Source organism: Excalfactoria chinensis, chromosome 1, assembly GCF_039878825.1.
Source record: "Excalfactoria chinensis isolate bCotChi1 chromosome 1, bCotChi1.hap2, whole genome shotgun sequence".
Classification (NCBI taxonomy): domain Eukaryota; kingdom Metazoa; phylum Chordata; class Aves; order Galliformes; family Phasianidae; genus Excalfactoria; species Excalfactoria chinensis.
The window spans coordinates 21560781-21584965 of record NC_092825.1 but is presented as its reverse complement, the minus strand read 5'-3'; the positions used below and the strand labels follow the sequence as shown (position 1 = coordinate 21584965).

The 24185-nt window shown below is 39.1% G+C and overlaps 1 protein-coding gene across 2 annotated transcripts in view; it reads left to right on the top strand.

Annotated features, from left to right (window-relative positions):
* KCND2 (potassium voltage-gated channel subfamily D member 2) overlaps positions 1–21663 on the top strand; it is a 256522-nt gene extending 234859 nt beyond the window's left edge. For both annotated transcript variants that reach the window (XM_072327644.1, XM_072327637.1), the window contains exons 3-7: positions 4099–4261; positions 11799–11897; positions 13366–13461; positions 16588–16835; positions 18364–21663. In XM_072327644.1, the coding sequence (XP_072183745.1) occupies positions 4099–4261; positions 11799–11897; positions 13366–13461; positions 16588–16835; positions 18364–18541 (784 nt within the window). In that variant the 3' untranslated portion in view covers positions 18542–21663. The remainder of the gene's footprint in view (positions 1–4098; positions 4262–11798; positions 11898–13365; positions 13462–16587; positions 16836–18363) is intronic.
* The last annotated feature ends 2522 nt before the right edge of the window (positions 21664–24185 follow it).

Sequence of the window (24185 nt, the reverse complement as noted above, 5' to 3'; positions counted from 1 at the left end):
CAATGAGACATATATGGAACAGACTATATATAAAAGCTCTGAAAAGGTTGATTGAAAGTAGGAAGAAAAACAACACAAAACCACACTTACAGAATATGTTTGCAGTGACAGTCTGAATAGCAGGGAGACAAGGAAAGTAGTTCCACATAAAACCCTGAGATAATTCTCTTTTGAGAAGCCTCTCTGTGAATATTTCCTAAGAAAAGTCAATATTTGTTGTGTTTCCATCACCGAAGAGATCATATTTGTGGCATTTGTCTTGCAGATCAAGTGTTATTTTTCTCTCTTTAAAATACAGGAACCACAAAGCTACATCTAAAAATTGAATTATTTTTAGTGTAGATTTTTCCAAGGAAAGTTACAGATAGGGTGGAGGAGAAATTTTCCCTTTGTTTTCTGCCATTAACTTCCACTGATGATACTCACTGATATATGAAGTATGACTAAAGGTAATATTTAATCAGCAGGACGAATTTCAATAATAATTCTAATCCTACTGATGATAGACTAAAATCTGTGTCACTGTACCAAAGGAGAGCAAGGCTAGCCAGGGTAGTAAAACCTCCTTTGGTGACTGAACATATTTCACATGCAGTACAGGTAGAGTGATGTCTTGGCAGTCGTATTTTCTGAATGTAATCTTATTTAAACCACACCAAAACTGTTTATCAACAGGAGAACAACTAATTCTGTTAGGATTATTAAAGATGTGAAAAGTATTATTAGCATTAAACAGTGGACAAACAGCATTATTTTTGGAAAATGTCACAGTCGTACAATTCACTCAAGCTGAAAAAGAAATAAAAGCAAGTTATTTCAAAATAGGTGATATATCCATCTACCTTTCATCTTGCTCAGAAATGATGAAAAAACATTGCAAAATACCTTCACATATCAAACAACATTATTTTTTTGTTTGTTTGTTTAGTTCCATAACACTGAAATGCCATGAAAAGCTGTCTCCCTGTATCCCTAGGTAGGTCACACACAAACACTGAAATTTTGGAGATGTATATGCTAAAATTCCCATCACCATGCCTAAAACATCAGTTTGTGGATAATTCACATAATTATGGTGTCATGTATTCAACAGGGTGATACATCCCTGAGCAACTTCAAACCAAATTAGAGCTAGAAATGCCTTCAGTACACAGCAGCTATTGGTGGTAATGTAGGCTTATGACGGTTCACCACTTCCACGTTTCAAGTGATAATTTTACTTATCTAAATATAGGCTTAGTAATCTAGTTTGATAGGTCTGTCATAATGGTACTAGATGTGTATAAATTTTGTATTTCAAGTTCTGATAGCATCAAGTGTGTGTAAATATATCCTGCCTTCTAAATAGCTTTCTGTTGATACACTTTAATTCAATACTTGGATCATCTCCTAAAGGAAGAAGCAAAACACCGGCAGTTCCTGTAAACCAATAATATTTACCACTGGTCTGATCCTTGGCCTTCCCTTCTAAGCAAACTTCAGGCCATCCATCACACCCAGGTGCTCACAGGGCAGCATGGGGGTGCTGGGCAGACCCTCCCACCCTGCACCAGCAGCATCCCTGTGCTTCCACTCATTCACCACTGCTGAAAAAAGCAGAGTGCAGTAGTCAGGTGTCCAGGATCCTGTTCAGCAAAGGGACCTCGAAATGCTGATTATCCACCCACAGGCCCAACAGTTGGATATGTGTCACCTCTGAGAACGGTTGGTTAGAATCATAGAATCATAGAATCATAGAATTACTCAGGTTGGAAAAGACCTTGAAGATCATCAAGTCCAACCGCAGCCTAACCAGTAGCCTATCTCTTAAAAAACAACCACAAAACAATACCACAACAACAAACCTCTTCTAAGTCATATCCCTGAGTACCACATCCAAGCGGCTCTTAAACACATCCAGGGATGGCGATTCAACCACCTCCTTGGGGAGCCCATTCCAGTACCTAACCACCCTTTCTGTAAAGAAGTTCTTTCTAATATCCAACCTAAACTTGCCCTGGCGCAACTTGAGGCCATTTCCCCTCGTCCTGTCACAAGTCAGTAGTGAGAATAGACCTGCCCCACTCTCACTGTAAGAACCTTTCAGGTACTGGAAGACAGCAATAAGGTCTCCCCTCAGCCTCCTCTTCCTCAGACTAAACAGCCCCAGCTTCCTTAGTCTCTCCTCATAGGGCTGATTCTCCAAGCCCTTCACGAGCCTCGTTGCCCTTCTCTGGACCTGCTCCAGTACCTCCATGTCCTTCTTGTGCTGAGGTGCCCAAAACTGGACACAGTACTCGAGGTGAGGCCTCACCAATGCTGAGTACAGGGGCAGGATGACTTCCTTAGTCCTGCTCACCACACCATTAGCTTAGGAAGACAAGCACCAAAAATACCTTTGTTCTAAGGTGCAAATGTTAATAGCTCAGAAAAGCTCTCTTTCCAGTGTTCTTCATTTTATGCATCCTGTAACTGAGACAACCTGTATTATTAACTGAGAAGATGGTTTCTATTACCTGATGTCATTTTATCCACTCCTGCATGTCACAAAATCAGCAATTACCAACACTGAAATTCTGAGAAGGTGACTATTTTATTAGTACAAATAATAATATACCATTTTTCCTGTGAATGTTTTACACTTGGGCATGCTTTATAAAGCGGCTAAACATTTATTTTACACAACATAGGCACGGTCAATAAACTAAGACATGGCCATCTATATTATGTCTGCCTGGATGAACCTTATTTGAATCTTTGAGTTAAATACCTTCTTCTTAGAAAATTCAAGTCATTCATCTTCCCCCACAAAGTGATATATTATCTCCTTCACACACAGGCTGAGCTCTCATTGCTAGAAAGTGCTCTCTAACCATGGTTAGACAGCCCCTCTTCTCATGATTATGGGCACAATTTGGACCATGTAATTTGAAGAGTCCACTTCTCCTGCTTCTCCAGCTTTCTGCTGAACTACTTCTGTTTTCCAGATACCACTCTCCAAATATTATCCCTCCTGCAGTTTTATTTCTTACCTTTTTTCATGTTGTTGTAAACTCTGCAGTAGAACACATGCTGTGTCTCTTTACACAAGGACATGCTACAGTCTATGTTTATTAATAGTTTAAAACTCAGTTGAAACAGAATGGTACTTGCAGGTAATGTATCTCTTTATTAAACTCTGTAGTCTGTAATTACATCCTTGTCCTATAGAATATGGCAGTCTACAAAGTGCAAATAGCTGATTTCTCTTAATAAGCTTTCACTGGAATCTCTCTACATACTTCTTAGCAACGCTATAAGAAATATACACTTGCTGGAAAAAACAATATCCAGCATCATAAAGAAATGTGGTAAATTCCAGCCCTAGGAGTTCTGAACACTGGCAGGATTTGCAGTTCAAATTTCTTTAGTTGTTTGCACTTGTGGCTCAAGTTTCTGGGGTTTGCTTTTGGCTATGTGGAAAAATATTTAGACTATAGGAGGGACGTGTGGAGGTCAGATATTCTAGCCCCTCACTCAGAGAAGCCCTATCAACAACAAAAGATTAGGTCAGACATCTTTCTGTTCAGCCAAGTCTTGAAAATCTCCAAGGACAGAAAGTTAATGATCTCCTGGGCTCCCTGTTCCAAAATACACTGCCTTCCTAAAGGAAAGCTCTATATCAGTTTAGTGAGAATATAGATTATTCAGCTTGACATCTAAGTCAAGTCACATCTACCAAGTGATCTTCCTTGGATCTCACCAATGGAAAGCAATGAGTTCTTCAATCAAACAAACAGAGGAAGGACTTAGACCCTGAGAATTTTTCCATAGGCAGGTCTGTCTTCATCACAATAGAGTCAGCTTGGGAAGACTTGAGCAGCTAAAGCATAGATGCTCATAGTTGATCAACAGGATATCAAACATTACCTTAAAATTATGGGGAAAAAAAAAAAAAAAAAAAAAAAAGCATGCCCAGCACTAGGCTTGCTATGTAACAAATGAATGAGTGTAAAATATGACATCCATCAAGCGTTATTTGCAAGAGAAGTAAAATCTATTGTGCAATTAATTTATCTTAAAATTTGGTACTTAAAAAAGATTTTGCCTTTTCTAAGGGTTTTATTTTCTTCAACCCAGGTATGGTGACATGGTGCCGAAGACAATAGCTGGCAAGATTTTTGGTTCAATATGCTCCTTGAGTGGGGTCTTAGTGATTGCTCTGCCAGTTCCTGTCATTGTCTCCAACTTCAGCCGTATCTACCACCAGAACCAACGAGCAGACAAGCGCAGGGCACAGAAGGTGAGCTCTTCAATTTTTCCCCTTTTGATACTGACAGTAGCTTAAAGGTAAATTTTTATGTGTCTCAAAAGCAAGTATGATTTATTACAAAGATGACTGCTATATGTATACATTACATGCCAAGCCAGAGTTCCAGATGCAAATGCTGTGTTAATTTTAATTTAAATAAAAGTGGTTCATTTATCTTTTTTTGTCAAAATGTACAGATGTAATTACAGATGTAATTCATCCTAATTAGACCAGATCTACTGTTTTTAGGCAATAGCTGTAGTACTGCCTACTGAAAGCATTACTTTTCAGGAAGACTTTCTTTCCTCAAGAGTGATCTGAGAAAAAAAAAAAAACACAAAAAAAAAAAACACCAAAAAAACCACAAAAAACCAACACTGAAAACCTAAGCATTACTTCTAATGTCTATCTTAACAGCCAGTTTCACTAATCCACTTGTTTAATTCCCAGGTTAACTCTCTGGGGAGTTTGACTATTGGGAACTTGTTTCCTTGGCACTACTTTGCTTAAAAGGCTTCAGAAAAAGCTGAATCAGAAAAAGACAAAAACAAAAGTCTGTTGTTTTTTTTTTCAGCTTCCTTAGTGACCGATATCACTAAAATATCACCTAGCTCTATGACATTTTTTCTCCCTGGCCTACACGCACAAGGTCAAGAATCAGGAAGACCTATTTGCCAGGAAAGATGCAGCCACGACAGAGCAGCACCACTTTTTCTATCCCACATCAAAAATGCCAGATCCAATCCACTTTACTCAGCCTCCTGATGAAAAATGTCTTATATGGCTTCTCTTGACATCTGAAGCCCTGATAAGGGACTAGAGCTGTTCTGCTGTTTACTCTGTGGAAAAGGTTCATCAGCCAGTGGGCCCACAGGCTCTGAGGGGTCCAGTGAGAGTGGGATTCCTGCCCACAGAGGAGGTGTGCAGGATGGTCATGGCTGTGAAATTCACATGTTGACCAAAGGAACAGAGACTGCATCTGCTTCATATAGACAACAGCAATTACTTTAGAGACTATAACAGGAATAACACAAAATTTGTTATTCCTGGTCACCTTTTTGACTGATGACTCCATAGAAAGGAAGTGAAATAAGCAAACATGGTGATATAATTCTTGGAAAATCTTAGAATCAGGAGAAACTGAGGTACACTGCCAAAAAAGAGGTAGTCGTAGGCCTGGGATGAAGATGTTGTATCCTTTAAATAGCCACATCTTGAGAGAACTGGGAAAATGGCTACCAGAGAGAACAGCAGTATCCCAGAGACACTTAGAAACCTGATTTCAAACACAGGCTGTTTCAGTGCTCCAAGTATCATATCTCCCCTATCTACTAATTACACACATCCTTTTGCATCTTGTTTTGTCCTGTGTCCCAACTGTATACTCCCTTCTCCCACAACCAAAAAACATAGAGAGTACATAATTTTTACACTACATTGTTTTTGTAGAGAATTTTTCATTTCTATTACGTAATTGCAGTAAAGAGTGAAAGAACTGTATGTACCAGCAGAACACAGTGCTTCATTACTATGCCTCAGAGCATTGTGCCAGTCATGGATAACAGATCTGCTTGATCCCAGCAATCAATGTGCCTGTTCTGAGCTTTCATGACTGCACAGACAACCAACTTCAGATACACACAGCCTCCTACTGTATAATGTTGAATAAATTTTTCTATATCTGATTTGCACTTTACAGTGAAAAAGAGATAGAAATTGGAAAACACCTTATAAAATTAGATCAGCAGACTGGTGGATATTCCCTACAGTCTCTTCTTGAATAGAAACTGTTTAATAACCGACTTTCTCTCCTTGAAAAACAGTGAGCTCATTGTATGTCACAAACAGGAACGTGAAGTGATGAATGGCAATTCCGCAAAACCTTGTTTCCTCCAGTCCTCAAAACAATGCCAAGAGTAAGGATCGCAGATTCACTCTGACCTGGTTTATATCCTTCTTGCTATAGAAAAAAATAAATGGCTTTAAGGTCTGGTTAATGTAGCGCTGGGTATGTTTCACTCATTTATCCTATTGCAAAACTTATCTTCTCTCTCATTTTAAAATGACTGAGAGGATATGAACTGAGTATTGCTCTGAGGGACTGAAGGAAAAGTCAGCAGAAAGAACTTACTGAATACTGCACAGCCTGTATTTATCAATATTTACCTATGAAGTATAGACTTGAATTTCACAGGAGAGCTCTACTACCTCTGTATAAAGTGTCCAGGCCACCATGTTGGCTGCAAGCCATGGTCATACCCCAGCATGAGACACTGAGGTGATGGCCCTGCCTAGCCTGCCTTCCCTTACAAAGCTCCCTCCCATTTTGCCTCCCTCACTTGGCTGTTGGCTGCAGCTCAGCAGATTGCCCTGGCAGCAGAGGGGCCTGGTCTAGCAGGTAGAGATGAGCAACAACAGTGGTAAGAGAGCACCACCAACAGCACCACTGTGACTTAAACAAGCCTTTATTTTGAACTGAGAAAGAGCCAGTGCCTTATATCTGTGCAGAATCCCTACTATCTAATATCCCCTGACAATACAGTGCCATTCAAGGAACCTGAAATGACTCCCTTTAAAGGTGGCTATTATCATGGGAAAGAGTTCACGAAAACTACACAAAGCTTAGGACCCAATGTTACATTACTGCCTGACAACCATCCAGGCCTCCAGCAGGCCAGCTGTAACCCTGGACTCTTAGGTGGAGCTTTGGCAGTATTCTTTGTTAAAGTTGGGTTTGCAGTCTTTGTACATACAATCAAATATGTACTGAGAAACATAGTTGCATGAACAAGAAGAAGAAATCCAAGAGCAAATTAGAGGTAGTTTCTGAGTGAGTGAGACTCTGAGCCTCTGACTTTTGACTCTAGGATAAACTATATTTTTAGTTCATTTTGACCCAGGAAATTACAGGCCTGTCAGCCTGACCTGCATCCCTGGGAAGGTGATGGACAACATATGTTCAAAGTAAAGCATAAACCCTTGCAAGAGATGGTACCTCCTGTTTGCTTCAAGAGACTTCCATCTAGCTAAGAAAATTGGATATTGGAATTGTGGAAATTCCTTTATCAATATCTCATAGATAAATTCAATCAAGGTAACCTTTACCATGGATAAATTCAATCAAAATAGCCTTTAGAAATGACCAAACATTTGAGCTGTAAGGAAACTTGATAGAATTCAGTGAAGTGCTGAAAACTAATCCCAAGGAGACAGGAGATTTATTGAAGATCCATGTGACCACCAACATATGCATTTACTGAATTCTGCACTGTCCTTCAAGATTAGAAAATAAAATTATGCTGCACATCAATGCTTGAGAGAGGAAGGGATTTATAAACATATCATCGCATTTTAAATGCATTTTAAAGGAAAATCCTACTTTTAATTATGAAAATGCATTGTTGTAAAAGAGACCCCAATATAAACAATAAGTGAAAAAGAAAATTAAAAAAAAAAGGGGGGGTGGGGGGGGGAGACGGGACACAACAACAACAAAAACACTTTCTGTGCTTATCAGAACATTTTTTTCTATCAGCCTTTGATGTCCAAGAATCAGACCTTATCTGGCAATAGAGAGATATATAATCCTACCTACATACAGTAGTTTGCACTCAGGGCTTAACTAATTATTGTCTACAGTCTTATTTTGCTTTTACCTCAAGCAGATTTATTAGAAGTGTAGACAGTTTTGAAGAATGCTGCTTTTCTCAGCTAGAGACAACTGCAGGAGGTCAAGTTATTTTCATTTCTCATCAGTGCCTTCAAGTGGCAAATTTAATGACAGATGTGTTGTGACTGGTCCATACGGAAACAAACAGACGGAAACACAAATGGAAACACAAACAGAAACACGACAGCTAGCTCCAAAATCTGACTTAATGCACACAATTCTGATTCTTTCATATTATTATCGTCTTCTACTTTCACATTGCAAAATACTTCATGAAGATTGGCTGGGCTCGTATTTCATTATTTACTGGTTGTACAAGATGTATTTATCCGTCAAGTTATAAATAATTAAATACTAGATAAATATAAATAGCTTTAGGACAAATTATAATAACTGCTTAACAGCACCTAGCAAGCTAAATCCAAGCTCTTGCAGTAAGGAACTGTGCTACCAATGCAACTTATTTTAGCTTAGAGTATTAACCTCAGTGAAGCTGTAGAGATAATCAGTGGAATAGCTTATCTAAGACCTCTGAAATTCAGCACAAAAGCACTTGAGTCTACTGAGTTTGAATAGAGTGTGAAAGCAAGGTGCAACTCATGAACCTTTTTTAATTGCGTATCCACTAATGTACAAAGTAAACAGCGTTTTCCTTTCTACTGCATGCTGATGTTCTATAAATTATTTTCTATAATCTGAAGTTAACTATTAGCAATTACTGAAAATGAGAAAAATCAGAGCCTGATTGTTCACTTGAAAACAAGTATATGCAGTGGATTTATGAAAGACCAAACAAACAAATGACATACACAATGGGGAATAACCTTCAGATCATTCTGACTGTTGCTATAAGAGCCACAGAAAGGCTATGAAGGAATTTTCCCTTTTTAACTGTACAAGGTCATTAAAGAAATAAAACCTGTAAGGTAAGTACATTTTCAGTTTTTGATACCAAGACAATTAAGTAGTCTGTAGAGCTGCAGAAGGGAAACAAAAGGAGCTATGTAGGTACTAACTTTAAAGGGGCAGGCTACCTCAGTTCTTGCACAGCAGACAGAAGAGAGACTCTTGTCAAAAATGATTCCCAGTACCATGATAATCTGTGCCCTAAAGTATTTCTGATAAAATCTCTCTTACCACAGTTGAACAGCTGAGCGTATCTTGAGCGCTTAAAACTGGATATTGTAAATAACCCATGGCACAACGTTTAGTGCCAATTAAAACCTTGTGAAATTAAGTGTTTATCTTTTGGAAACTGACAGTCACCAAAGAAAAGTGTTATCCTTTCGGAAGATTTCAGTTATTGCAGTCATACCCACCTCTAGGTTACAAAGGACCCACCTTTAAGTTACAAAATTAGAAGATAAGAAATGAAGCAAAGCATTCAAAGGAATTCAGGGCAGTACAGGGGATGCTGTAAGAACTGAAGCTGATCATTAGTTCTGTTAGAAAGTTTCATGTTAGATTATTGTGGAATTTCATCCCAGTAAAGAAACTTTGTTTTAGCTCATGGTTTTTGCCCTAAACACCATAAAAACTACCAAAATTAAGGTTTCACATTGAGTGGGTAGCACAGAAAACCTTGTAAGACTGAAATAATTTACTTATGGCATTGCAAGTTGCACTCTGCAATAGCACCTCCAAAGCATCTCAAGCTCCTAATGAGGAACAGTACTAAGAGAGACTTTTCATATATTCTTGAACACAGCATGTGCACATATCAGCCAGATTCTAGTCATGCTTTCTATTAGCTGTCATGAATTTCTTGGCTCACTGTTGAGAAGGTCTTCTGTGAGTTTGAGCCTGTGAGTGCAAAGAAGCATGGTGTTGAGTCATTCCTCGCTGTGAATTATTAGTCATACCAGAGAGACGATCTGGTGGCTGCAGTGACTGGGCTTCTTCCCGCTATCTTAAGCACTGAGGGATTCTCAATCATTTCATGTTGACATTTAATACCAAAGAAACTGAGTGGATGGGACAAATATGCTCCCTTTGTTTTCTGGCAATACCAACTGAGGAACTGTCAGATATGGAAATCCTGATTAATATATTAAACTTAGTTTTCCAAGTTCTTCAGTTGTATCCTGTGCTTCAGCAGCCATTCAATTCCTGATGCTTTCAAAATCAGAAACCTAAGCTGGAAGGTAGGCCCAAACTCTCTATGATACATAAAAAGAACCAGCCAGAAAAATTACAGAACCAGAATATCATTCTAGAACTGCCACAAATGCTTTAATTTTGCATAATATTTGTCAAGAGGCTCTTTTCTTCACGCTTTCCTCTGCTGGAAGAATAACCCCTGCATCAGTACAGATTAGTGGCTGATCTGCTGCAATTCTCTGTAGAGAAGGACTTGGGTGGAAGACAACAGGATGGCCATGAACCAGCAGTGTGCCCTTGTGACCAAGGAGACCAGTGGAATCCTAGAGTACATTAAAAAGAGTGCAGCCAGCAGGTCAATTGGAGGTGACACTCCCCCTCTACTCTCCCCTGGTGAGACCACATCCGGAGAACTGTGCCCAGTCCTGGGTTTTTCAGTTCAAGAAAGACAGGGAACTCCTGGAAAAGATCCAGCAGAGGGCCAGAAAGATGATGAGTGGCCTGGAGAATCTCCTTTATGTGGAAAGACTTAAAGACCTGGGGCTGTTCAGCCTGGAGAAGAGGAAGCTGGGAAAGGATCTTAACAACACTTATAAACATGTAAAGGGTGAGAGCCCAGTGGATGAGACTGGCTCTTTTCAATGGCGCCTGGAGACGAGACTACTTCTCTGGAGACTATCAAAACCTGCTTGGATGCTTTCTTGCATAACCTACTCTGGGAAGCCTGCAGCAGGGAATTGGACAAGATGAACTCTCAAGGTCCCTTCCCCAGGATTCTCTTATTCTATAATGTTAGCTTCTAATTGTTCTGCAAATTAGCGAATTCAAAACATCCAATAAGACACTTTCTTTGGGATGAAGGTCACCTACATAAACAAGAAGGTTCACTCGAGTACTCTCAAATCAGATCTCTATCTCAGCAGTTGGATGACTGCTGTTTCTGAAAAACCAGATTATGGATAGACTATGATCAACAATGATGACTATTAAGTCTCATTATAAAAATACACATTAAGACACACACACAAAGTTTTAAAAGGCCTGGCAGGCATTTAGGAATATAAATGGGAGACTAAAACCAACCACTGCATTCTGTTATTCCAAAAACTCAGAAATCTCTGAGAAAGTAGCTTATGGCAGTTGCAACATTATGGTGCTCTGAGTTATTTCTTCCTATTTGAAGAGTCATTGCAGGAGCAGCCAAGATGGAAGCCATGCTCCTGATCTACAAGGCACAGACATCCAGGAAAAAAACACTAAACCAAACCAAAACAAAAAACCCCAGGACAGGAATCACTTACATGCTGATCATAGTATCATCATAGTATCATAGTATTGTGCGAGTTGGAAGGGACCTTAGAGATCATCGAGTCCAACTCCCGGGATTCGAGCCCTCTGTGTAGCAGAGCGGCACTTCTACCCCCTGCTCCACAGGGGGGGATTCGAACCCGGGCCCCCTGGTGTTGCAAACGGGAATTCTACCGCTGCGCCACCCCTCTGCACCCCTCTAATCCCCTCTGCAAAATCATTGTTCTTCTCAGCTGATGCATACAAACAACTAAAAACGTGGAGTTTTTTTTTGCATTTCTATAGCAAGATATTTGTGATTTGCTCCACCTGGAGGACAAATGCAATGCAGCCTTTCAGTGATTATGACATTGGTATTCATAAGCAGCTGGTTCCAATTAGTAGTTTTAGATAAACAGAATAATGGATACAAGTGCATGTGACACTCTCTTATTTTGTCTGTTTATGCAGAAAGCAAGACTTGCTCGAATTCGTGCAGCAAAGAGTGGGAGTGCTAATGCCTACATGCAGAGCAAACGGAATGGCTTACTGAGTAACCAGCTGCAGCAGGTAATGTGTTTGTATCCTCCACCTCCACGCTAACAGCTTAATAACAGCACAGCAGCAGTTCATTCTATTTCTCGCTAGGGCATGTCAGCTTGGGTCTTTAGGCAATGCTGTCTTTAGAGGTAGATTAAGGAAAGATAAGCTGGGCAATTATTACTGCTAAAGGTACTTTACAGGAGCTGATGATAGGGTAATTAAAAAAACAAACAAAAAACCACCAAGAGAGGAAATAGCCAGATAGAAACGCTGTGTTCAATGTAAACTGGATTTTCAGAGGGTGATCTCATAGAAAACTCTCTTTTAAGAAAGCTTAGTTCATTTGCCTTCTAGGATACATTTATCTCATTTGGCTTTATGCAGCCAGAACGTGGGTGATAATTCTCTCATGAGAGAGGTGGCTATAGGGTACTGCTGGCACAGGTGGGTGTTGCAGAGTGGCAAATGTTCCCTGGAAGTGCCTACTTTTGTTTTGTTTCTTGGGACAACCTCAGTCATTACTCCCAGGTGCAGCAGGGACCGTAGCACTGCAAGCAGCCGGAGGCAGCCGCTGGCCTGTGCAGAGCTGAGCACTGAGGGCTCAGTGTTTCTCTGTCCCTGCTACTTTCTGGCAGCTCCCTGAGGGATACAGGAAAGCTCTCATTCCTCTGTGCCCTTTCTGTTTAAGAAGTGTTATAAAAGCTAACGTTATAGCATATAGCCAGAAGAGGAAGTGACTGTGATTTAGCATAAAGGGAAGCGGTCAGAGCTTTCGATTCCTCTTCTGCTCAGAAGAATTCAAATCACTGCAAGAGACACCAAATGGCTTAATTGCCATGCAGCTTTGAAATACCCCAAAGTTGAATTGTAATCTTTCCTATTATCCCACTTCCTCCCCTATTTTATTCTTCTGGTTTCCAGTGAATAATTATGAAAGCAATTAATAAACAGTGGATGCTTTCTACTTAATTCTTCATTCTGTGTCAGTAACATCTGTTGTACGCTCTCTGTAGTCAGCAGATTGGGATCACTGACATGAGTTTTTGTGTAAGCAGCAATACCACACATTCTTCAGTGCAGTGAAATGATCCCAGGAGGACAACTCTATTTAATTTCCTTCCAATAAGGCACATTCCCAAGCAAAAAATATTTTACTGTCGCTGAAATTTATGTTAACTGTAAGTATGTATTAATACAGAATTCAACGCTTGCGTGTCGATTGCACTTGGAAATTATTTTAGTTGAGCTATACAGGCATTAAAAGACCTAAAATGGAAATATTTAGAAGGAGATGCAAGGGAAGGATAGGAAGACTTTAATTTAAAAAGAAAAAAGTAAAAGAGTAATCACGTCCAAGGTCATTTGTGTTATCCCACGTGGAGGAGGCATTACAGTTATGCTACAGTATACAATCCAGATTAGTTCTGATCAAATACTTGGATAAGAGCCCTCTTGTTCACAAATGAGACTAATACGGAGTTCTTTATATTAACAGTCCTCCAGTGAAGAAGAACAGGCCTTTGTTAGCAAATCTGGCTCTTCCTTTGAAACGCAGCACCACCACCTGCTTCACTGCCTGGAAAAAACTACGGTAAAAATAATAATAATAAAGTTTTCTTGTAAATTTCAACATTAGTCTAATTCTGAATGTTTTCACTATTTCTTCTGAGTAATATGACTTTTGTGAATATGATTAGTTGGGAAGAAAAGCCATTTTATTGTATTTTAAAGTGTGGTACCCTCTGCACTTGATAAGGAAAGAGGGGAGCAAGATGAGAGCCTTGTCTAGTGTGAAAGGTAAAGTGACATCAACCTAGCCTAGCAGCATATGTGGCCTTCAGTGTGCATTTGATGGAGCACCAGAACGGGCTGCCCAGAGGCTGTGCAGTCTCCTCCTTGGAGATCTTCGATAGCCACCTGGATGCGGCTCTGGTGCCCTGCTCTGGGTGTCCCTACTGGAGCAGGGAGTGGGCCTCCAGAGGCCTGTTCCAACCTCAACTGTTCTGTGGTTCTTTTAAATCTGTTTTGCAGCTTCTCTTTCTGGATACATAGCGGGACATTGTGTTGTTTCATCATAAAGTTACTGTCTTTTTGTGTGTGTGTGTGTGCGAAAGGACATAGTAATTCTTCTGCTATATTTAATGGAAAGTAATGTGTATTTCTTACTACTCTTTCTCAAAATAAAAATATAAAGTTTTCCCCTTCCAGTCATTGCTAAAATATTATGTATTCATATATATAAATCAATGTTCTCCTGTTGACAACTTTTTCTTGTAAATAAAATAGCCCATTTGTTATATCACTTAGCTAGTAATATGTCATCTCTCAGGTGCTTATGTTTTTCCATGCCTACCTTCAGAATATTCACTCTTATATAACGGTTTGTGGGACGCAATGTCTTGCTTCCTCTTCAGAGTATAATGTAGTTACATTGCCAATATTCAGGCTGGGTTCTTTTGGAACATTTTTGAGACATTCTGTACTAGAACCTGATAATAATAATCTGCCTTGAAATGTTCCACAGTTGAATATTACAAACATATTTTGAAAACCTAGTAGTAGCCACAGGTCTTGTTTAACTCTCATAGAAGTCATCAAAAAAATCCATTTGGTGGAATTCAACCCCAAAACGTTCACGTTTCATCTAATTATAAGGATGGAATATGGAAAGTTTATGTAAGCAACTGTCTGGCCAGATCTTGCATTCCAAAAATTTAAGATGCGAGTAGAAATTTCAGGCACCCAGATTGTGGAATCTGGAAAGCAGCTGTTTCCTGGTATACCAACAAGAACAAGATGCCTTCTTAGTCTCTCCTCCCTCTTCAGAATAACGTCTTTTGATTGGGGCATATACCAAATGCTAGGCAAAGGACTATTTTATCTTTTCCAACAAATCAAAGCCAATATAATAAAATCTTTCATACTCTATGAAACACACATGAGTAATGTTGTGGAATTCTGTGAAAGTTACATTAATAACGAAAATAATTATACCAAATGTTATATTTTATAGGCTACATTTAGCTGATGTAAGAACAGTTAATTTCTAAGTGTAATCAAATAGATTAACTGGAGCCATTATATCATTTCAAAATGTTTCCAGTCTATATTAAAAGTTCATTCAGCAGCCCTCTTTAATGGACCCTACTAATTGAATTCTGTTTGGTTGCTCCATAAAAGTTTTAGGAAGAACAAAATAATTTTTGGTGGGAAAATGAGCAGAACTGTTGGCAAATAGAATGTAAGCCCTGAAAGAGAATCTGAAGACGGCGATCAGATCTTTTTTCTCTCTGAAATTTATGTCCACTGTGTGATAGTGTTCAAAATCTTGTTTGTTGCTGACACATGCTTGAGTGTAGTTGATATTCAAGCAAATTCTTTCTTTCCATATCACTTGAAATGGGTATTCTTCAATATCAGTCAATTCCACACACATTTATGTTTGAGTGAAGGAAAAGAGAAGAAACAGAAATGATGATAAGCCTATGAAGGTGTTTCCATTTTTATCAACAGTTGGCTGCAGCTGATACGCTATTTATTTTGCTCACATATTTTGTATTTGCACTGTACCACAATTCTCCTGGGAAACATGAGCATCTTTCCAATTAGTGAGTCCCTCTTTGAGGGGAAAATAGTTTTTTCTTTTTTCAATAGATGCAGCAGGCTAACAAACCTGCCGTGAATGACACTGAGAAGAGTGTGAAACAGAGCATAACCCCTAAAAATTGCCAGGATATGCAGATAATTCCACTGGTAACTTCAAGGAGGTTAGAAAAAAGGAGGCTTTCCCAAAGTGCGTGTGAATGTGTCTTAATCTCAGTTTAGTTTGGGCTGCTGCTTTGAATACATATAAATATGTGTATATTCTTTCTTTTTTCAGTCTCCTATTATCAGCACCACTGCTTCACTATTTCAAAATGTGGAAATCACAGCTTAGTGTGAAGCAATCCCAACTCACCAAGTCAACATAAACTGCCATTTGCTTGAATTTAGATTCAGTTCTAGGACAGCCCTATGAAATTACTGAATTTCTGTCTGTGCTGAGATTAAGCACGGATTGCAAGGACAAAGACCACCTTATTAAATGAAACACTCCATCTTCAGAACTGATTTTGATATATAGATCTGCAGTAATGAGGAGCATACTGAATGGTTTTATATAACTGTTTCACCATCTCCTGCAAACAAAGGGTCTATTTATTTGATTCTTTTTCTTTTACATACATGCATACCTTGAAACAGTGCTTCAAATCCTGCTTTCTATTGTGTAATCCAACATTGACGTATTATGAAGTCATCTGAGAAACGTTTATCAATTTTACTCTAGTTTTGTACAGCAAATCCTATTTCTAAATGGCATTTAGGGCATTTACATAAGCACCACTTTTATTTTTACAAATAAACATAATCCCCCATTTTCTGGCACTTCACAGATACCAGACATTCATAGCGCAGCCTACGATATGGTTTTACAAAAGAACTTGGGTTATTTTTTCATAGCTAAGTACCTTGAGAGTTTTGTTCCAGTGTTTACATTCGTACTGGTATTCAGCTCAGGCTACTATGGGCTAAACACTGTAATCAAAACTAAGCTGTCTAACTTTACTGATTTATTCAGCGGTACTGATTTAAGCCTTTAAGCAAGCATAATTAATATGTCCATTTTAATTAACTTTCTGCATGTGCTCTGTCCCTTTGCTGGGTTCCTTTGTGCTAGAATCACGAGTTTGTGGATGAACAGCTTTATGAAGAGAGCTGCATGGAGGTTTCTACAGTCAATCGACCCCCGAGCCACAGCCCCTCGCTTTCATCCCAACAAGGCGTCACTGGCACTTGCTGCTCACGAAGACATAAAAAGACGTACCGCATCCCCAACACTGCCCTCACAGGAAGCCGCCACGGCAGCGTACAGGAGCTCAGTACCATCCAGATCAGATGTGTAGAGAGGACACCTCTGTCTAACAGGTACTTCTTAGCATCAGCACACCAGGAGCTGAAACCTATTTGTTTACTAGGAATACGCTTTGGCCTCCACAAATAGCCTGGGAGGCTGCAGATAAAACTGAAATTGTCATCTAGAATGGACAGTAGTCCTGAAATAGCCCACACTCTGCTTTCTCCTAATGTAATTCTAAGGTAAAAGAATAGTCAGTCTCTTCTCATTTCTGCCCTCTTATGTCCTCCCCATAAACCGTTGTGTGTTCTTTGCACAGAATAGCATCCAGGGACTCCAAATGATATAAAGCACCAAACAGTACAGCTCACAGACAAACACAGAATAAGAAAAAGCACAGAAAAATGTGCAGTTCTCATACACAAGACAAGCAAATAGGGAATAAAGGAAAAATTTGCTGTTTCTTTATTTAGTTCAGAAACGTAGCACAAATTACACTTCCAAATAAGGGAGAGAAAAGGGAAATAAAAGGAGATTGCCAGAGTCGTAAGCGCTATAGTAGTAATAAGAAAGTCTCTACCAAACAAGAAGTATGAAATGGGTAAGAAAAATGTATTTTGAGTAGTTATTACAAAAGTGAGGAAAGTACAGTTTAAGTCTGCAATTTATTGAAAATCTGTGTACTCTCACAAATATACTGTTTGACTTTTAGGTGTATCTGAGCACCATCCCTTGGGGACATAGCAAAGGTATCAGGGGGCTCGGAAGTGTTGAACTCAGACGTGCTGCCATTTAAAAAAGATGTGTTCTCATCATGAGTTACTAGAAAGATTCACTTTTTTGGTGATATTCTGAGTAGCTTGCTTTAAATAGTTATAAGGTTTGGATTTCAATTCTATGAATAATTCAGCAGCTTGTAGCTAATGGAGTTTTTCAGCTCTTGGTCACCACAGAGCTCCAGTCTATCTTGGATTGTCCGGACCCATCCTTTCTCTGCTGGCAGACTTTCTTGCACCACACATCCCAGCACAGAATAACTAATATAAGAAAGAGAGAAAAAACGAAAACAGAAAACAAGAAAAAAAAGCTAAATAACAACAAAGTTTGAAATGCCAGTCTCACCTTTTGTGAGTTAGCTTTAAGTTTCTTATGATGCTGAGTTTCATTAACTCAAACTCAGTGTTCGTATCACTGCATCTTACTACTGAAGGTATATAACATACAAAGGCTCTTACATAAAGATTGCGTAGGGGAGTCAGTAGGGTACGGGGAATTCCACTTAGTTTCTGCTTCCCTGCAATGTGAGGCACTTGTCAATGCTGTTTCCTCCCCAGGGAGCAGCCCAAATGCTTCCCCTGCTCAGAAGCACTTAGGTGATGAGCTGAGAAACTTTTAGAAGCGCAGAAGGTGGGAAAGAAAGTGGGAAAGACCATAGCCCTGGGCCGCCTGCTCCTGGGGTAGGTGTTGGTAGGGGCCCAGTGCCACTTTGTCCCTCTGAGCTCTGTAACAGGGCAGGGCAGAGAGGATGGCACTGAGCACACATCAGGTGTGCAGGAATATGGACTTACTTTCTTCATGGGTTCTTGTTTCTTCCTCCAGCCGATCCAGCTTAAATGCCAAAGTGGAAGAGTGCGTTAAACTAAACTGTGAGCAGCCTTACGTCACTACAGCAATAATTAGCATCCCAACACCTCCCGTCACCACGCCTGAAGGAGATGATAGGCCAGAGTCTCCCGAGTATTCAGGAGGAAACATTGTCAGAGTATCCGCTTTATAAAATAAGGAATTATTTATAAATTAGGATAAAGACCACTTATAAGCTGAGCTCAAGCAGAGAGAAAAGAGTCCTGAGGAATGAGAGAGATGACAAAGACAACACCCTCTGATGTGTGTGCCAGCAGCAACGGAGTGAGACGTTCAGGAGAACCACAACAATTTGTGGCTGTTGGTGTCACAGCGTGGGATCCAATGGAGTTTCTACATAGTGTTGGAACTGACACACAGTGGAAGTTTCTGTGACCGTCCTGATTTACTGTAGAGCACAATGAAATGTCCCCATTGATGCTTCTTCTTATCATGAGAGCTCTTTTTAGAAAAAAAAAAGAAAAAAAAGAAAAAGAAAAAGAAAAAAAAAAAAAAGAAAAAAAAAGAAAAAATACACATAAAACAAAAAAAAAAATAGAAACCTGTGTTCCTGCTGAATGCAAAACAAGAAACATTTTGATAACTTGCCTTTTTTTCCTCCTGTTAATAAACCACAAACTTGTTGAGAAACTATTAAAAATAAAAATAAATAAAAGAAAGAAAAAATGCTCATAATGAAATATGTTTGTACTGACTGACAGAAATACAACCATAATGCATGCTGAAATTATTTGGAGCTGTGATCTCAGTTTACTTTTGTTGTTTTTCAGATTAGGCATGATAAACTATTACTGTAGAAAGGGGCATTTCTGTGCACTTACAACAAGCTGATTGTTAATGTTCCATGGTAGTTGTACAAATAACTTCCCTTTGAAAAATGCAGTGTTTCTTATTCAAACACTCATTAGTGTACTAAAGGTGTTCAGTTAGTTCAATATTTACTATTGTTTTATCTTGCTTCCTAGGTACTGTTACAACTGCAATAAGTCATTGTACACCTGTTGTATCAGGAATCAGGATTTGTTTTTCTTTAAGGTATTTTACACAACTTCATCTACACTATAAACTTCTAATGGCAAATATCTACATAATCTTACAGGCAAACTGTGCACCACAAATGTGCTATCCAGTCACTGTTCTTTTTGTCCTCTGTCCTCTATTTCTATGGCAGTTCATTGTCTGCTCCACCATTACCATGCTGTTTGGGATTTCAAGGCTGCTAATGAACAGGCATAGTCCTTAGTTCTGCAGACATCTTGTCTCATCCTGTATTTTCAGAACAAACCTCTTGTCCAAATGTAGTGTTGCAGGATCACTCCTATTTAAACTGAGATTGGAACAAAGGCAGTTTGGAGATCAACTAACATTGCTCTCTAAGCTTTCCCCATGGATGTTCTGCAGCATACAGAGTGTTGGCTGCAGTGGAAGATGCTGAACGACATTCAGTAAAAACAATGGCAAAATTATTCTTGCAGTTATCTACTAAAATGCATCGTAAAATTTGTTTGAGGATTTATATTGTGTCAAGGTATGCAGTTATCTAAGAACACGGATAAATAATGGTTTGGGTCTCAAAGCTATAAAAATGTGACTGATTTCTATTGGAATTTGCCAGTGGGCTGGTCTAACAGGTACTATGAAGGCTCTCTTAGTTAAGGTTTTTTGGCTTCATTTTTAGAAGACATTGATGTTAGAGAAACCTTTCTGATAAAAAATGACACTTTTTCTTCATGAGAGTGCATTAGGTGATGTATCATAATGCTTCATAGGAATGTACACAAACTACCATACATCCTATACATCAAATATACATGGAATATTTGCATATCAGTGCGTACATATATACATCAAAAACACTGGATCAGAAATAATTGCATGTCTGCAAAATAAAATATGCATATAAATCAAAAGGCTCGGTACATTAGAGGCCATTACAATAAATGATTAACACAGTTATTTAATAGTTTGAGTAGTATATATTTCAATATAGTATTTGTTAGCATTCTACTGACCTTAAATTTTACATTAGGAGATGACACCCACTAAAAACTGAAACTTGCTGATAGGACACTTTTTACTGCACACACATAATTCTCTGTACCTGTCAACAGAGACTGAAGAGTAGATGATGGACTATCATGCTACAGTATATACACCAAAATATAACAATGTCACCTATTAGAACTGAATTGCAATTAAAAGGCGCATATTATGTAATACATTATGCTTTTTTTCCTACTGTTTGCTTATTCAGAAGCTTGGTTAATTTGCAGTTATCAACTCGCTTTTTGTTCCAATCAGAAAAACTTACTGTAAACCGAGCTTCTAAATTTCATTCAGATTGTAACAGGTAGCAGAAGCACAGATTGTCCTCTGACAGAAGAACACTCACTTTGAGTAATTCTGATGTCAGCTATGCTGTGTTGCACGCCTCTCTTTTACCCTGTTAGAAAACTGTGGTATATCTGCTGAAGCTGGTGAGATACCTAAGTTTTAAGGGGGTTAACATGAGAGCTAGAACAGACCTTGAGCTTATGCTTACATCCTCCATCTACCCATGGTCACTCATAAAAAACTTGCTTGGTCCCCACCTTGTGCTAAAAGAACTATTGACATAAAACTGCCTTTACACTAGCAATCTGCAACAGCAGCTTAATGCCATATGGTACTTCTTGAGTAGGAACATCGTTAAATAATGTTAAAAGGCAGTTACCAAACCCAGTTTGGGACAGATTACGTACAACCCAAGAAACCTACTGACTCCATCAGTTCATGTGTCTCTTAAAACTCTTTATTCTTCTTTTTGCATGGACTAAAAGAATTGCACTAGAGCAATACACTTGCATAACAGTTAGTTATATCCCAGAACCAACCTGTAACTTCATTCTTAAATTGCAGTTTAGGGAATAATTTAGTATGATTTTGCAGAATTCTAGTCTTGTCTCATATCTCCACATGCCACATGCGAGATCATTGCGTTATTCTGAATTTGGAAAATACACATTCTTTTGGTGTTTTAGGTGATTTAAATGCTGTTTTGGTAGTGAATGACTGTTGATGACTGTGTAAAATGCATCTGTACTGTACATGAAATGTAATTATTTCTGTGTATCATACAAAGAAACCGAAGCTGTTGTTTTTGACAATTTTGTTTGACAGTCATATATCGTATTTCAGAAGGCAGCATAATACATGTGTTATGCTGAATAAATAGACATTTGAGGAGTACTTAAATAAAACATCTGCATGCTTGAATGGGTCAGCCTAGTTTTGCAATAACTTATTCATGGAACTTGTTTTTCTTTTTCTTTTCCTAACGTGATTCAAAGAGCACTGAATCTGGGGGCAAGGACCCCCAGTACCAGTTCCAGGCAAGCACATCTGAGCTCATCTAAACCATAAGAGTCACCAAGACCACTCTGCCACAGCTGCACCACAGAGCTGCCCAGCTCAGTGGGGGCAGCTACCATGTTTCCCTTCCACACCCCCTTTGCTAACAGAGCTGCTAAAAGAACACTTTGCTATTTCCTGCCCAGCCTGCAGCAGCATCAGAGAAAATTGGGGCACTGAATTCAGTAATATGAAATCTACCACTCTGTCTTTACTTATTAGAAAATGAACATATCCAGTCACTGTCGGGATGCATATCCTAGGTGACAAAATCACCTCAAGACTGATATCAAATTCCCTTGATAAAATGTTAGTGCACGTGCACATCAAACTCCTTTTGTAGCATGGAAGCAGCTAAAAACACACTGCGGATCATTCTGCAGAGGGCAACTGATGATGCAGGTGATGCCATACACCATAGCAATAAGAGGGATAAACTTTATCAGGAGCTGAGCCAACCCAGGACATTTTTAACAAGAATGACGGCCTTCCCATAAAATGTCTACAGAGGATAAAGGTTTTTGAGGGCTTAAATGTACTCACCGTGGAAACACAGGCACTGTTAAATGCCTTTGCAGTGAGAGCTGAACTTGCTCCTTGGGAAAGGGTGACATTCAAGGAGGAAATTGGTCTGGAGGAGGATAGACTAGTAAAGTGACAGGATAATAAAGGTTTGGACAGGGAGGGTACTCAGGAAGTAATGTGCTCACTTGCCTGTATCTGGGGCCCACCACAGTTTCATTTTGACATTGACCATGGAAATATCCGAGGACGTTCAGGTATTCTGCAAAAGCAATTAGCAGTAACTATACAGCAAAAATGACACTGGATATGTAAATGGAGAACAGCAGTCAGGAGTGAACAACACCCACGTACTGAACTGTAAGATATACCTAATTACCTAGTGTTTTTAATTTCTCACTTAACCGTATTATGTATCAATTTACTTTTCAAGTACTCATTTTCTTGGTATCGAGGCACAAGGAGCAAAGAAAAGGAGGGAGCAATGAATAAAAGCAAGCAAATGAATAAAAATTTTGATGTATTTAGGATATCTCGAGCTTTTAAAGAAATGTAGTAGATCGTACCTGGATTTTGAAGTTTTAGATGCAATCTCATTTTACGTGAATTAAACATTAATTAAATTTAGTGGTAAAAGCTTTAAAAACTATTTTTAAAATCCCTCCCTGTATCATAATTTAACTGAGTAGTCACTGTCATCAACAGCGTCTCTTTTTACTAATCATTCTTTATAATCTTCCCTTAGATTTACAGAGTAGTATTACAAAATCCACAGTTACAAAGAGAAGACAGTTACATTTCCTCCAGAAAGCCTTGTCACATGCTCTGTTGGCAGACACAGCAAGATCTTGTCCAAAGCCCAGGAACAGCAAATTTTGCCTCCTAAGAAGAATCCCCATTCTCCCAAGTTAAAACTGTGCAAACCTCGCTCAACTCACAGCTGAAGATTTCCCTCAACTCAGTGTGACTCACAGGGCTGCATGGAAGCTCCTGATGTGGGGAGGGGGTGAATCCATTTCCTAACACAGCTGTTGGCCTTTACATTAAGTGATCTGTGAGAAACATTAAGTAACAGTTCTGTAGTTGCTTCCCGTAACAAGAAAGATTTGGTTAATTACAGCGTATACTGAACAGAAGAATGAACACATCACCATTCTCTTCTAGATACCCCTCCAAAACTTAAAAGAAAAAGTTTGAATTAGTTCTACTGCCACAAGTATCTCTAAATATTAACATCTTGCCAAGCAGCCTCTCTCCTACTTATATCCTGAAGCTCTAAAGGAAAAGAATGGACTTACAGTCACTCAAGCAGTTTTAAGGCCTTCTGAACAAGCCCTAGGAAAACAGACACCTCCAAGCACGAGCAAAGAAAAATGGAAGTTTGAAAGTGTTCCAAATTACAGCTGAGACCTAGATTGACAAATGGGGCTAGGTACCCAGAATGGATGTTTTCTTTCATGTAATACACATCAGTAATTCTTACTAAGAAAAGGAATACCTTCATCAATCTTGATGTGTAATTCTTTCAGCGAACTAAGCTAACTCCATTCTGAATGTAGACTAGTGCAGGATTTGGGTACCAGGTTCAAGTAAAGTTACCAGACCACTGACTTTCGTCATCATGCAAGTCCAAAAGCATTGGTCTGGGAGACTGGTCCTGTATCAAAGGAGCCCTTCCCCAGATAATCCTAGGATGAAGCCCCCACCAAATCATTTATTCAAATTAATTCAAATTCATCACCAAAGTGGATGACCTCAGGAATAGATTTGCCTCTGTGCAGTTCTGGTCTCCTCTGTCGAGCTGACACCTGGGGTAAATAAATACACCCCCTCAGTCCCTAGGAAGAGGATCACTGCAAGTCAGT